General features: G+C 37.6%; 2 protein-coding genes across 3 annotated transcripts in view; one reads left to right on the top strand and one right to left on the bottom strand.

Annotated features, from left to right (window-relative positions):
* LOC111865576 (nuclear cap-binding protein subunit 1) overlaps positions 1-16,702 on the top strand; it is a 37,839-nt gene that overhangs the window by 15,846 nt on the left and 5,291 nt on the right. Inside the window, exon 12 of the mRNA XM_023853728.2 lies at positions 13,673-13,911. Within this exon, the coding sequence (XP_023709496.1) occupies positions 13,673-13,911 (239 nt within the window). The remainder of the gene's footprint in view (positions 1-13,672; positions 13,912-16,702) is intronic.
* LOC111865577 lies at positions 431-13,306 on the bottom strand. 2 transcript variants are annotated; one of them, XM_033751882.1, is made up of 4 exons: positions 11,364-13,306; positions 5,000-7,057; positions 3,818-3,996; positions 431-506 (listed from the first exon to the last, which is right to left on the bottom strand). In XM_033751882.1, the coding sequence occupies exons 1-3, from the start codon at positions 11,397-11,399 to the stop codon at positions 3,934-3,936; spliced, it is 2,157 nt and encodes a 718-aa protein (XP_033607773.1). In that variant the 5' UTR covers positions 11,400-13,306; the 3' UTR covers positions 431-506; positions 3,818-3,933. The 2 variants fall into 2 exon arrangements, with proteins under 2 accessions (XP_033607773.1, XP_023709497.1); XM_023853729.2 differs by lacking the exon at positions 431-506 and having other exon boundaries at positions 3,904-7,057.

The following is a 16,702-nucleotide window of genomic DNA, read 5'->3' on the forward strand; positions in this document are numbered from 1 at the left end:
TGTTCAGACTTATGGCCTCCCATTCAGTTCTTTCAGTGGTCCAGAGAAGTGTAAATCACTGGAACATAAATCAGGATTGTAACTTGAAGCACTTTCTAACCAATATCCTCTAGCCCTGATGATTGAGACAGACACAGTTTCAGAAATGTTGGGTACTAACTCCATGAGGGACACATGGTAGTGTAGTTGGTTGAGGCACTATGCTAACAAGCCAGAAGTCATGGGTTCAATTCCAGATGAGGTCAGTGGATTTTTTCAATTGATCTAATCCTTCCAGCTGCATCATGGCCCTGAGGTGGGTTCAGCCTGTAATAAAAATGAGTACCAGTAACTTTCCTGGGGGTAGAGGGCAGCCGGCACGTAAGACTTACAACCTCACCAACATCTGTGAGCCAACTGTCTGGAAAATGTGGGAGCCTTGACCTCTCACAATCCTCTAGCCTCCACAGTCTGTTACAGGGATACCTTCACTTTACTTCTTACAGACTCCACGTTCACATAGTCACCTGAAAGGAGTTCACCGGTGTAATTCATTGTTTATGAATACCTTATATAAGTATGTTACTCATTTTACAGTGGGGGCACGTGGTAGCGTATTTGGTTGAGGGGCTATGCTACAAGCCAGAAGGTTGCGGGTTCAAGTCCGGATGAGGTCATTGGATTTTTTTCAGTTGACCTAATCCTTCCAGCCACACTGTCGCCCTGGGGTTCACTCAGCCTCTAACAGAAATGAGTACCAGGAATTAATTAAATAATTTTCCTGGGGAGTAAAGAGCGGCCGGCACGTGAGGCTGACAACCTTATCACCATCTTTGAGCTGATTGTCTAGATAATGTGGGACCCTCAGCGACTCACAACCCCATGGGCCTTCACGGCCTGGTACAGGGATAGTTTTACTTTTTTACTTTTATTCATTCTACAGTAAAGTTTTTCTACTTATAATGTTAAAAAGTAATGGTGTGATTTATGAGAGTATGATATTTTCTGGCTTGGTAACAATACATTTGCTCATGAGTGGTCTTCTTGTCTTGGAGTTGAATATAATTGATTATAATTTTAGTTACAAATCACCAGATTAGGCAATTAACAAATAATTTATTGTTTAATGTCATATGTATCACAGATATCAGTCAGTGACAGACCCAAGTCTAGAAGTCAGATCATATTGAAGTAAGACCACATGACCTGACAAAAAGCAGACCTACATTCTCTCTTTTTCATGGTGACACATGCATGATAGCACAGTTTTGGAATATCCAGTTGAACAGTGAATTTACCCACTCCCCTGTCCTGGCACTCATGAACCTAAGAAATGGAAAGCACGTTTTCTTTCTATATCCTTCCAGTTTAACTGGTCTGTCAGCACACCACTAGTTAAACTTTTGCCACTGATGTCAATCCATGTTGCTCATATTGCATTCAGAATTTATAATATGTGACAGAATGATCCTGATCATGGTGTTACAAAATTTGAAGGGGTGTAAGGGAAACATAACTTTAAGAACAGAGAGGAAACATACATGCAGTATATTGAGAGCTTAGGTAACATTTGCAAACTTGGTTCTTGAAAGGAAAGATTCAGATTCTGCTTCCAGCACTGATGTTTTTATATAGGATTTAGTTCTGTTTCATCATTTTGCCATTTTACCATTTGCTGTAATATTTTATGAAGAAAATTGGCTTAAAGCTCTTTGCTTTTTCAGTGTGAAGTTGTGATATCGCACTATACTTATTTCACTGTCATACACTGTTATACATCTTAGCACTTTGAGATCACAGTATCACTGAATATGCACACCATGAATGTGCAAACTTCTGGAAAAGACAACTGCGTTTGTACTGAGATACTAAACTTCACAGAACAGCAGTATGCTCCAAGACACCGCAACATCTACTCAGCATACCGTCTGCTGCCATTTAGTGCTGTGTGTAAACACAGCTCTTGCTGTTGTTTCAGTTTGAATGCTATTCTACTTCCTCACATTCATAATGACATAATAGAAATGTTAATCTATTTTTTATATAGGGTGTAACTAAAAGGTGTGAACAAATTTAGCCCATGAGTTCTGCATACCAAAACAAGAGAAAATGTTCATATCACCACGTGTCTGGGAACTTTTAATTTCTGAGTTAAAGCTGAAAGAATACTGCCATATCCTGTTCAGTTGTTATCAGTTTTGATGACTCATATCTTTCTAGCCTGCTTCTGCATATTGTGGATTGACCTTCAAACACATTCCTAATGTTACTAGTGACAAATGTGCGACTGGCAGTCAGAGCATGAATCTGGTACATGCATGACGGTTCTCTGGCACATTCTAGCCATGTTGTGGAAGATGTTCTCAATAACAATGGGTCATGACCCATGGATAGTTAGAGGAGGACCCACTGCATTACCTACATACTTGCCAGATTTGAGTCCTCTGGATTCTTACTTGTGGGGAATACCTGAAAACCCTTGTGTATGCAGCTCCTGCTGACAATGAAAAGGCCCTTAACCATTGAATTGTGGATGCATTTCAGACTATCCACAGCTACCCCAGCATCTTTGAACAGATGTGGCAGTCCATGATGAGATATGTTGAGGCATGAATTGAATCTCATGGAGGACATTTTGAGCACTTAAAGTATTATAAATATACCTTTCCAGCTATAACTCACATACGATGGGGTGCCCAAAAGAAACCGAACTAATTTTTTGTGGGCAGAGCTTTTGTAGTACCGCGTTTTGCCACTATGAGCACATAGAGCTAACATTCCTGAGTCGATAAGCCGACTACCGTTGCTTCAGAAGGTAAGGACTAGTTTCAGCAGAGTTTATAGTGACAACTGTTTTGTGTGATCGTCGTTTTTGCAATGGCTGATTTTCGTGAACAGCGTGCGGCGGTGAAATTCTGCTTTTTGCTCGGGAAAAGTGGAACAGAAACTCTTGAAATGTTAAAAACGGCGTACAAGGACGATGCTATGGGGAAAACTCAAGTGTTTGAGTGGTTTTCCAGTTTCAGAAATGGTGAAATGTCAATTGATGATAAACCTCGTTCTGGTCGTCCTTCCACGACCCGAACACATGAAAATGTTGAAAAAATTCGTGAAATCATCAAGGAAGATCAACGATGGACCATTGAAGAAATTGTGGAGCTGTTGGGAGTGACTTGGAGCTCAGCGGCCAGATTTGTGGCAGTCGGGTGTCTGGTTTTTCCATCATGACAATGCCCCTGCTCACACAGCCCTGTCTGTATGACAATTCTTGACCAAAAATGGTATGACCCCTGTTCCTCACCCTCCATACTCACCCGACCTTGTCCCGTGTGACTTTTTTTTGTTTCCTCGAATGAAAAGAGACATGAAAGGAAAAAACGACGGAGGCACTGTCAAGCATCTCAAAAGATGAATTTAGACAATGTTTTGAAAAATGGAATAAAAGACTAGACAAGTGTATTAGTGTAAGTGGAGAGTACTTTGAAGGGGATTGAAGATTTGTGCTTAAAATTTGAATAAATAAGTTAAAAAAAAATAAGTTCGGTTTCTTTTGGGTACCCCTTCGTATTAAATGTTTCTGGACACTTGTTGATGTGGATATTTTTTCTTGTTTTGGTGTGTGGAACTCATGCCCAAAGTTTGTCCGCACCTTTCAGTTAATCCTGTATGTACAGAGATTCATTATATGATGCTGCTGTGTCACCGTAAGCCCATCGGAAATTTCCCCAATATACCCAGGTCAGTAGCTGAGGAATTGCAAAGTATTCTTTCCACTAGTAACAGGAAACTCTTAGTATTTCTTGTCAATAATAAATGTTATTACATTAATTATTCTCACCTTAAATCACAAAAATTGTTGAAAATAATATTCCTCTGCTCACAGCCAAGCTTCACATCTCATTTACACATTTCAAATACTCAACAAAGTTGGTGTTGGGAAATGTTCATAACCACTCATTTAATATTTTTCTTCATTTCTTCTGCTGTGTGTGGATTGTTGAGATACTTCTTGTCTTTCTGCATGCCCCCACAGGAAAAAATTACATGGGGTTAAGTCTGAGAAATGGAGAGGTCACAGATCATTGTTTACAGTTACCACAATACCGCAGTCCCATTGTACACAGCAGGATGCAAAACATGAAGCTGTGTTTTTTTTTATTTTCCATACATAGGTAAGCTTCTAAACAGGATTTTCATCACAAAATTGAAAAGGAAGTGTTTCCAGGAATGGAAATGCTGTACATTTTGATATACAGAATACACAGAATATACAGAATATTAGAATATTTTGTTCTGTCAGGAAACAAGATTTTTATGGTAGTAAATAACACTTCCTTCAGATACTCTTGTTAAAATGTTTTATGAGGCATCATTCAAAAGATATAATCATATTTTCAATAGTAATACCATTCCTACTTAAAATATGACCACCATCACCATATTACAGGGGATTTAAATCCACTACTCCCATAAAATAAAGGTTAAGGTATAATGTCACTGTGAGTTTAAATCCTGTCCAGAGTACAGATATTTGGGTTTCTGTGTGTGTCTTTGAGGATGCATAGTTGGCAGATTCCTCATCAAAGAGACTCATTTTCTTAAAACAAAGATGGAATTGGTGGACACCAAAGGAATGAGCCCAAAAATGAAGTAGTAGAAGAAAGAAACTTCATGTTTCTTTGTCAAACAGTTGCCCATTTCTGGTCTTTGAGTTGAGATATATTTTTGCTGAGGTTGTTTCATGTTTAAGATATTTTACATACAGAAGTTTTTAATCTTTAGCAGTCAGTTTCATCTTGCTAGAATTATGATACATTAATTAAGGGAGTAAGCATAATTTACGTGAATGTGGAGATGGTTCAACAAAGACAGTACAGGTTTTGTTACATTGTTTCCTAATTTCTACATATTTAAGATATTTGACGAGAATTTTGAGTCTTTACCAGTCTGCTTGTTCAGTAGGGATAAAGGTTGTACTAGAATCATTGTGTAAATAATTAAGAGAGTGAACATGATTTACCAGAGTCTGGAGTTGAATTGACATCGATAGCGCAGGTTTTGTTACAGTACTTTCTACTGTTGGTATTACATCTGTCATATCCTTTTCTGTGACTCGTTCTGTTTCATATATTTCAACCGTAGGATGTATATCTTCACTCTCAGATATCAGAGCTTGAGTCGGGTCTGAGCTTCCTTCTGTTTTTGTTAAATTATATGCATCTTCTATAGCAGCAGATGCTGCTTGAGATTTCATTGTGTTTGTTTCAGTTACTTTGTCTATGTTAGACACTAGTGTTGACATGTTTGGGTTACTTGAACTTTGTAAAGGAGCCATAACAGATCTATAAACAGTGTAATTTTTATTTTCAGTACCTGTTGTTTCCTTAATATATGAGTTATTTAATTCCTGGGGTGAAGGGTATGTTGCAGTGTTATGATTGATTGTATTGTGACTTGGCTCCGTCGTGTAATAAATCTGCGGCTCTGTAGTTTGGTGTGGATGAATGTCAGATTTTTCTGTAATTATTGTTGGTAATAAATACTCAGTTTTCATGCCGTTTTCCATCCTTGCTATTTGTGTCAGAAGTCCAGAAACTTTAACGGGTGATAGGTGTGTTGATATCTCTGGAACTGATGAAGTTGGTGAGGAAGCGTTGTTTTCCCTTACTGTAGATAATGGGGCCTCGCTTTCTGTGAGCCTGTGGATGGTTGGGTTTGTTGGTAATGTGTGTATCAAAGGTTTCATATGAGTTGCGTCTGATGCCTGAGTTGTGGCAGTTTCATGCTGGCCCAGTGTTTCTTCTGTCACTGCTGTGACAGCCACATAAGGTACATTTGTTTCGGTATAATTATCAGGTGGTGGTAACTGTGCATTGATTGAATCTGGGTATTCTATAGGTTTTTTGGATGCAGGAACTTGTATGGGTTTGTGTGGTTTAGGAGTAGTTGTTGGTGTTGTGGTAGGGAATTGAGTTCGTTCATTAAGCAAATATGTCTCCAGAGATGATCTGTTAGGATGATACAAAGGATCAGGCTCAGAATATCTGTGAAATGGTGGTGATGGATGGAATTTGTCGGGTTTTAGAGGCACTGTGTAATCTTGTTCCTCTCTGTCATCTGTTTGATGTACAGTGCCAGAAGTATCCCTGGGAGGCCCTTGTTCTTGATTCCTGTTTTCATTGTGAGACTTCAGGGAGTACTTGTACACATCCACAAAATGTGAATCATTTTTGTTGCCATGTGCACTTTTGCTACTCCCAGAATATGTTGGCATTTCTTTGTATGTTTGATGGTGATGATTCTGATAATCATGCCCTCCTACATTCCCATGAATTCCTGTTGAAAACCTGTGGCTTCCAGGGTATTCTAAGCCACCTCGGGAATCTACATTTCCTGGAAAAGAAACTCTGTAATGTTCTCTCTCAGTTTTTAAGTCTGTCCATGGTGGAAGATTATGAATAACATGTTTATATCCATCAGGACCTGTAACAACCACTGCTCCTAATCTACCCACTGATACACCCAGTAGTCCAGGCCTGTATTTCTTTCTGTATTTGTCATCTGATAGTTCATGGTACCCTTGATGACCATTTTTGTTTCTGAAGTCACTGAAGTCGTTATTTTCATTATATCTGTGATCTCGGAAATATGGATCAGGAACATATGGTTTGTGCCCTCTTCCATTATTAAGATTGTTGTGTGTATCTGGGAAAACAACCCCTGTTCTTCTCTGCATATATTTTGTTTCTGTCAAAGGGGTGTTACTGTATTGCCTTCTATAATATTCTTTATGATAAGAGTACTTAGATGGTGGAGATTTGTAATCAGAATACTTCAGTCTGTAGGGCCTGTAATAATCGTAATCATGATGCTGATAACTGTTTCTAGAAGGAATGTTATATTCATGCCTGTGTTTGGTAAAGAGGGGATCATGGCCAAGTCGTCGATGGCTGTCATTTTGTTGATGAAACTTCTTGGGTCCTGCATAGTGATCCCCTCCACAGCATTTATGTTGGGAATTGGAATCTCTCAGAAGCAATGGCCTGTATGTTGTTGCACCATGCCATTGAGCAACAACCTGAAACAGTCATGTTATACATTTTGAAATTGATTTCATGAATTGTTTGATATCATTTTTGTTTTTGGATATTGTACAGTGCTGACAGGACATGTAATATGCCTAGGAGATAAACGTGTTAGTTTTGTTGTGTCTGTAGTTCCCAACTCTCATTTATATATTGAATATGAAAGGAAGGATTTTGCATAAAGCAAAAGTGACTGAAATTTCTGCTCAGGCTTTGAACTAAGCTGGTTATCTTGGAATCAAGTTTCTTGCTTCATAAGTTCCAAATGAAAAAGAACGCTCTATTTCTGTGATCCCTTTAAATGTGTCCAGCTTCTACAAAACGTTAATGGATTCAAATCCTGTAACAATTTTTGTATAACATAGTATTAATATTTATTAGCCATGCAGTTGTATATTGTGCAGTGCACATATTTTATTTTCAATACAGTTACAATTGCACACAAGTTAAAAATGCAGTTGCCAACCCTGTAATTCTGAGGGATTAGGCTAGTACCATTAGAAGCTCTTTCCTTTAAAGTTGTAATCTTATTAGAATATAAGTAAAAGGCTGAGATTTGAAAATGTAAGAGCATGATTTGTAGGCATTTGATTCAAGGTTCGAAATGACTGAGTAAGACACAGGATAATGATAGAGCTGCTTAGTCATTATTTGAAGGACTCTGACCTTTGTATCCCCACTCAGTATTAAGTAGAAAGTATTTGCATTAAACCAAACTTTGGTAATGTTAGTGAGTTGTGTCCTGTGCCTGTGGTTTGTAACTGAAAGCTTTATTATTTAGAGAACAATCACATTCCAGAGTTGATACTTAAAGCAGGTACAACCAATGGAAAAAACAAACGGTGACAGAGTTACTGCAACATGAAATGTATGCATCAGTTGCTTTTATATTCTGTCCAGTGAACTAGTTCAGAATGTTCCACTGTATAGCCAAGCCTAACTAATTACTTCCATTGTGTCTGCATGTCACTCATTAAAATGGTGACAGTAATACACTGGCCTAGATTACTCATCTTGTGTTATATTTTCATGAAAAAACATATTTATATCTATACTGCTTTGTTTCAGATAGTCGCATTTTTTTATTGACGCTATTTGTAATTTATAGTTCTGGTCACTGAAATGCAGTTCAGTTTCTCTTATTAGAAATGAATGATTTACATTATGTCTGTTTGCAGTATATTTTTCCATTTATGAAATTATTATTTCTTGAATGGTTGGATACTTTAACCATTTTCAGTTAAACTCTTCTTATATTTGCATTCCTTATAGCTTCATACTTTTGCCTGTACCAGAGATAACTTGCCAAATAAGCCTTCTTTCTCTAACTGTTTTGTTCTGGCCAGTAATGATCAAAGAAGCTATACTTCATAAGGCAGGAGATGAAGTTTCGTAGTTTATTAGATGTGAATAATAAAATAGGGTAAAAATAATAATAATTTTCCACATTATAAATGCAGTATATGCATGAGAGAGAGTCAATAAATAGGTCACAAATTAATATAAAACATAGAACGTGATATTTGAACCTGGGAAAATATTTATTTCTCAACGTATCCTCCACCAACATTGATACACTTGTCACAATGCTTCAGCAGTGTGTCGAAACCCACAACATTGAAGTCATTTGGCTATAGTCTCAGCCACTTTGCACCTCCATTTCAACCTCTTTATCATAGAGAAATGTTTGCCATGTTTCTCGACCAAGCTGTGAACTGCTTTACGCAACAAACACTTCCCACTTTAAACATGAAGCATTTCTTTATGAATATCCTTCACGTTGAATCCTTTTGTCAAAAAAAAAAAAAAAAAAACAACAGAACGCAGCTCTTCAGCATTACACCCCTCAAGCAGAGTGGCCATTTTGACTACTGAAACCAGCCTCTGAACATGCACATCTGCTACCTAGACTCATGAAGCTGGATTGTGCCGCTATCCAGTGATACACATAGGCAACCTATTAATCCATTACAACTGTTTTACTTCCATTTATGACCTATTTAGTGACTCTCCCTCTTATAAATTACAACAGTGAAGTTGAAAGTGTTTTGTGTCTAGTTTAAAGGCATTCTTTGTGCTTATGCATAACTGCACATTTTCATCATCGTCATTGTTGGTAGAGTTTTCTATTCAGTCCATGCTCAGGCTCCTTAAGGAGTTGATCGTGTATAGGGGTGCCACAAGGTTTCATCCTGGCCCCCACATTGTAGTGTGTGTGTGTGTGTGTGTGTATTTATATATAAATAAATATAAATGGTTGCCCCAAACACCCAGTGTATATCTAGGTATCTTTGCTGGTACACCTGTATACCTGTATATGCAACAGACTGCAAAGAGGGTTATATTCTCAGAAAACTGCAGTAAGGTGATGCAGCTTGCTTTTTAAAACCTTTAAAAGTTCTAAAAGGCAAGTTGCATCTGAGACATCTAATAACTAATGGGAATAAATAAGTGATGTGCAGCAGGATGTTATTATACAATATCCAGAGCTTTATTTTTGTCAGTATGCTTTTCAAAATCTTTTTTAATGGAGTAAATGATTTAATTTTGCCTCTGTTATGAGTAGGTAGGAATATAAAAGTTTGATGAATGCCCTCATAGCAGCGATAGGACACGTACACACACACGCACAGGAAGGAGATCACGTAAGCCTGCTTTAGGAAAGTAGGCTAATAAACACTAAAATCTATAATTATGTAACAACATATGTGATAGAAATTCATCTGAGTAGACAGTCTTCCCATTGTACCAGTTCTTCTGTTTAATGTTAAGAGTTTAATGGTAAAATTTATAGTCTTTGAAAACTTTATATTTGGCTTATACTTTATATTGTATACTTCACTCTTTCAACTCTTTTGAAAATATGAAATTATCCGAAAGCAAGTGAAATGTATGAAAGTTATGATAAATGCTCTGTTTTGTCCACCTTTGCCCACAGAAGTTTAACATAATTACACTATTGTCAGTATGAGCCTGGAACAGGGAATTTGAGTATATAAAGTCTTTGTTGATAAGCTAACAAATACATCTCTTTACTGAGAAATCATATTATGAGGTTTAGCTGTATGAGGATCTCATAGTTCTGTAAGACTGGTGTGTAAAATATGAACTACTGTTCGGATTTTATAAATTTGTCAGGGAGAAGAACATTTTACATTCCAGTAGCTGGCATGGTATGTGGGTAAGATGGCATGCCATTCAGAAGCACAGCTGGAAGAATATGAATAACTCCATACAATTGTTAATATGTTAAAAACAAGACCTTTTATATAGAAGAGTTTAATTCTGGATCCCAATTTAATTTTGTTGTTCATTCTTTTATGTATTTCATATACATAATCATGAATACTGTTGAATAACTGTCTATTTAAGAACTGAATGGTAAACATTCAAAAGTGATAAATTTTTCTGCAGAAAAGTATTTTGACTTCTTTGTTCAATAACTAGGATTAAACTAGCTAAATTAATGTGATTACAAACTTACAAACATATGTCTTTCATATTATGAACCCCTATAGAAGTCATTTTGTGCATATATCATTTGTGGAGGGTGCATTCAGTAGCATTGTTGGTTGAGGCACTACGCTACAAGCCGGAATGTCACGGGTTCAGTTCCCAATGAGATAAATGGATTTTTCAGTCAACCTGATCTTTAAAGCTGAACTATGGCCCTGGGGTCAACTTAGCCTCTAACAGAAATGAGTACCAGGAATCTTCCTGGGGTTAAAGAGTGGCCAGCATGTAAGGCTGACACCCTCACCACCTTCTGCGAGCTGATTGTCTAGAAAATGTGGAGCCTCTACATCTCACAACCCTATGGGCCTCTACAGCCTGTTACAGGGATAGCTTTGCCTTTTTATTATCATTATTTGTGGAACTGTTCTGCCACCCAATTGGAGGAAGAAAAATGTGATTTCATTGCCTTGCTACCATTGTTGCTTGGAGTCCAAAGCTTTTTGGAAATTTCCATTTTCATAATCACATGAACAGGAATTCTCACTGGATTCAAATTTCTACCACCCTACACACATGCACACACACATACACATATGTATGTGCACCACACCACATACAGCACACATAACACCCACTGAGCATGTGCGTCTGCACACACCACTGATTCTAATCTAAGTGCTACATGATGTAAATTTTATGTTCTTAGAATTTATCGATATCTTGATTCTTCCATCAAATATTTCTTGAATATTAGATTGTTTTATGACCTTTATGTACATCTTAATAGTTTGGGGCTCGTCACAATGGAAACATTATCTTTCCACAATGATAAGTTGTACCTACCATAAAAATGAAGTACCACTCTATTCTTGGGTTCATTTCAAACTTTCTCCCTCCTAAAGTCTCAACACCAGTATCAAATTACTTATTCAAGTAATCTGAATGTTGCTTTTGAGTCGCAGAATGAGCATCACACTGAACGTATGCACAGTCTCATGAATACTGAATCACTTTCGCTCTCCACATCGTGATATCTGGATAGGCAGTGACTTGTATTATTTGTCATGCTTCGTAGACTGTGATGCTGTTTAACAGTAGGTGGTTATCCAGAAATCTCTGTTGCCGACTCTTGCCTTCCTTGAAACAGTTATGTTTGGAGAGGAAGCTTGTTCATGTCCTTTTCTAAACTGTCTGCTTCAGCGTAACAAATCAGGGTCATTCTGTTGTGAAATGCTTTAGAGAGAAACGGTGTTTTATTATTGTGTCAGTTCTGCAGGTGTGGGTTTGTCTGTCTTTAGTAAGATAATCTTATGATTTGAAGTCATCAAGCGTGGAATAACATTTGTCTGAATGTAAGGTCCATAATATGACATATGCTGCTCAAGGCTACCTGCTGCCCTAAATGTGAGTTCCAACATGTGAGAAGACCGGGAAGGAAGAGAAAGTAATTTATTTTAGAAGGATATTGCATTTGACCCAGCATCCTCGTGTGTTTTAATTAATTAGATTATTGTGTAACAAAATAGCATGCTTCTAAAATTTCAGAACTCACTTGCAACATGCTGAGTTACGCAGATTGGTAATGTGGTTAAATAAGTCACAGTATAAAGATAGAAAGAAAGGAAGGGTAATGTTCTTTTTTGTGCTTGAATAAGCATCACTCCACAAAGATATATTGGAGAATGGAAAGAGAACTCCATGCAGTCTTAACCGCAGCTCTAAATGGAGAGCTGCTTTACCCCTGGGGAAAGAGCCCTTGGTATCATTTGGACAGAAGGCTGGGAGGGCTTCAGAGGCAGTCTGGATGCTGTAGAGAAGAAAAAAATTCTCTTGTCCCTGCTTGGAATTGAACCCCAGTTCCTGTCATGCAGCCTGTAACCTAGTCATTATACTGTCTTCAGTTGCATAAATATTTTAGGTGTTTAATATTGTGAAAATCTTTAGTATGTATGTATACATTTAGTTGAGCCACTGTGATTCAGTATTGAATGGGAAGTGAGATCATCACCTGTAGTTTACAGAAATCACCAAATCTTCAAAGGTTGAACATAAACAGCGGTGGGAAGATGTCAGTTTATGAAATCCAGGTATGAATAAATACTGGTAGACTTTATGAAATGTATTGTATTTAGAGGATATTTATTCATTGATATCAGATTTTCAGTTGCTTATGCATACAGCATCTTTCCAGGGTAACATTGTGTTTTCTTATGATGTGGCCAGATAATTTTAAACTAAGTATTGCACTGAGTATCCCTTCATTACTACATATTTATACTGAGTAGGGTGGCTTATGGTAAAATTCGTTTGACTCCTTTGGATTTTGAATGCAGAAACCAAGACAGTACAATATAAGAAAGGAGTCATGACCCTGTTTCATACCTTTCCCATGTCATTCTTTAATTATTATAAGGACATAGTGTACTGTTTAAAATGCAGCCCAAAGAACAATCATGTACTGTGCTAGAGAAATTAAATTTTAAGGTGTTCCCCCCATGAAGTGGACTCCCAACTTTGATCATGACACTGAAGTCAGTGTCACCCTGTTTGCTAGGCTCTTGCTATTGTCAGTTACTCAGAAGCTCTGCAGATGCGAGCATGATGTATTTATGAACAGAACTTATGTTTAGAGATATTGGGTTTTCGGACTTTATCCATCGTCCTGGTTTTAAGATAACTAAGAAAAATGCAACGTTTAAGAAACTGGATCGAGTGATTGACAGAATAGGTGTTTTCCCTCGCCTGAGGACAGAAAAAGATCCAGTTTCCAAAACATCGTGTTTTTCTTAGTTATCTTAAAACCAGGACGATGGATAAAGTCCGAAAACCCAATATCTCTATGTGTTATACACCATCGTCAGAATCCTACAGTAACTATTAGAACTTATGTTCATTTCCAAATATTATGACACATCAAAATCATATGCTGCTGTTCAGGAAACATTTAGCGGTACATACATATCCACATTGAACAGTTTTGACAGGTGGTTTGCGCCACATCAATAAAAACTAACAAATAACTGATTTGTCTTTTTACACTGATGTTACCTGTAAGCTTACATACAGTGTTATAGTTTGGGTTGCATTTTAAATGGTACACACAGTATATGGCCAGTATATAAAAATATACTAAAGTGTGATTATTTTCTCAGGATCTTTACCTGGTACAACACATGCACATAAATTAGTGGTGTCCATCAGAGCAAAGTGTAAACCAGAGGAAGTTCTACATGTACTAAAAGACTTGCCTAATTCTCGACATGATGATGATGCTGATTCACGCTTCAATCCACTGAAGATTGATGTCTTTGTTCAGACACTATTGAACCTAGGATCAAAAAGCTTTTCCCATTCATTTGCTGCCATATCAAAATTCCATTATGTGTTTAAGGTACTGTGAAATTCACAATTAAAATATTCAGAGTAAAGACTATATGAAATACTTTATGTACAGGAACATCACTAATTTGTTTTAAATATCAGAAGTGTGGATTATTGTTGTATTGTTTAGTCTTTGTTGTACCTTAATAAACAGAATGTTCCACAAGACTTCAACCTTTTTTTTATTGCTAGTGGGGTGGGACTAAGTCCTTATAGTACTGCAGCCACTTCTGGTCTATTGTACCAGCCCCAGATGATAGGTGAGGGTGATTGTGGAGCAGTTGGTGGGGCAGGGGAAACTGAAGTACTCGGAGAAAACCTGCCTAGTGCCACTTTGTCCACCACAAATCCCAGTTGACCAGACCCGGGATCGAACCCGGGCCGCCACAGTGGGAAGCCAGCGACTAACCCCTTGAGCTATGGCGTGGCCAGACTTCAGCCTTGGTGGACTTTTGTTTAATGAGACAAGGGAAAACCTAGATGGAAAACCCATGCATATGAATATACATATATAGTCCTTGTTTCTAACCCTTTCACAAATATATTGTCACGTGTTGGGTATTGCACGCAACAAATAACTATGCGAGGGTCTCGGATTCAGCAAATCTTTATTGGACGCTTCACTTATACACTTATGAGTACAATTACTGTCCACTGTTTCGCTGTTATAATTAATTCTTGTTCCATTGTCGGCTGCTATATTTCAACTTTCTTCGGCGGCGGCTATTCCAAGACTCACTTCTGTATCCTTCGGCATCTGCCCCGAGACTGACTGCTTCTTGTCGAAGCTGGGCTATTTATACCTTGGCGGTTGCTATACAGTGAGCCTTCTGTTGTCTATCACCGGGGAAACGCTGCTTGTTGATACTGCGATACCTATGCAATGGCCAACTGCTGGGGCTACAATACCACTATTGTCGCTTCCTATGCAACGGTCTGTTCTAGCGTTTCCATAGAAGTGACTCTTCTGGATTTCAAACACGTTACAATATCATAATGCATTCAGTGATATACTAATTCATCATCTGCTTTAACAGCCTAGGAGAATGCTCCTCATAAAATTACTGTTTTGGTCACTTTCACCAAGAAGGAAATGCAGTTGGGATAATAAATTTGTCATCATCGTCATCACTAAAAAAAACAGCCATTTTTGAGCTATAACCTTCCTAGAAGATTCTGCCAGACTGCATCCAGTTTCCACTTCTTTGGATTTTGTAACAGTATTTTTTTTTACAGAGCAAGGTTGTCAGCCTTGTGTCCAACCCCCAACCTGGAGGACCAGGTCCCCAGTGACAGGGTGGACCAGTTATATCTCCAGGCACCAGGTTCCTTCTATGTTGCTTTCTACAACTTGCAGTGGGGTATTCTAATATGCCTTCATTTGGGGAGGGACAGTTAATTACTGCTATGAAACCATGGCAGTAAAGAGGTTAAACCTGACCCCCCGGAGATGTATTCCTTTGCACTGAATTGTCTGGTAGCATGCTTATGCATTTGGAAGGTTTGTTTTGCTGTAATAAGACAGTGTTTTTGTTTGGTGCAGTGTATGCTGTGAGAGCAAATGGATGCTAATGCTTAGAATGTCATTCCTTTTGATCATTGCCTTAACTCCCATTTGTAAAATATTCCATTCTCTGTGTCTTCAATCTGCCATAGAGATTTGGCATTCAGAATTCCAGCAATATATTAACATTTCTTCCATGCCCCACATTCACTCCAAATAATCCCATTTTCGCAGAAATCAAGCTATGCTTACAAGAACGTTAAAAATGATATTGTAAAGAATCCTGCTTTTCAGAATGTGAAGCTGTATAGTCCTGTAGAATGTTATCGTCATTTTTGAGGAACGTCTTGCATTCGTCTTAAGTGTAGATCCTGAATATGAGGGCAGCAGGATTCTTTGACAACGTTGGTAATGTTCTACCACACTCCAGTGTCACGTCCCAGAAAACAGTAACCTTCATAGTTACTGCGGTGAGAATCTGAACCCCCTAAGTGGTGATGTATTTTTCATGCCATTTTGGTGGAATAAGGCACACATAATTTCCTACTATGCACAGGCAAAACCATGAGAAAATGCTATTGAAAAAGCTTGTTTTATTCGGTTAATTTTTCAGTAAAGCTCAAAGACAGCATGTCCGTTTGCAGCACTAAACCATATCCACTGTACAGTCACAAATAATATACATAAATAAAAGCTGGCAGCATTAAATTAAGCACAGAATGAGTGACAGGAGAAAGCTAAATACATGCTCCTCCCATTTAATCCTCTAAGACATCAACAGTAAAGTAAATACACTTGGTCGTCGACTCACGACTGGCCGCACTTATGACCACAAAAAAAATTAAAAATAAAGATGATTTAAAATGTAAAAGTTTTTAAAAATAAATTATAAAGATGATAAAAAGATTAGGAAGGTTAAAAAATACTGTTAATAAATATATGGCCAACATATGACCAGATCGACTTACGACCTGTCAGTAAGAACGGAAGTCGGTTGTAAGTAGAGCAAGTGTATAGTAAGGTTTCACCTACATTCAGTATCATGTGACAAGACTCAAAATGCATGTTTCTGATTAGGACCATAATGACAAAAACTGGGGTGTAAAATTTGATGTTCATCATTTGTCTGCAGAAGGATGACAAAAGATTTATGTTCTTTGAGTTTCTTTATGAATACAATTTATAAGGCTATTGTATAAAATAAATTGATAATACGGAATTTTGTGACTTCTGTGTTCGAGAAAAGTTCCAAATGTATTGTTTACAAGTAAAATTGAATATTTTAATATTCAAATTA

This window comes from Cryptotermes secundus, unplaced genomic scaffold (assembly GCF_002891405.2).
Source record: "Cryptotermes secundus unplaced genomic scaffold, Csec_1.0 scaffold1019, whole genome shotgun sequence".
Lineage (NCBI taxonomy): Eukaryota > Metazoa > Arthropoda > Insecta > Blattodea > Kalotermitidae > Cryptotermes > Cryptotermes secundus.

Bases quoted from the DNA above. Each gene is read 5' to 3' on its own strand.
- LOC111865577 (XM_023853729.2), bottom strand. From the start codon at position 11,399: ATGAACCCAAGAATAGAGTGGTACTTCATTTTTATG. The intron at 7,058-11,363 runs GTAGGTACAACT...TGACTGTTTCAG, and splicing joins AGTGGTACTTCATTTTTATG to GTTGTTGCTCAATGGCATGG.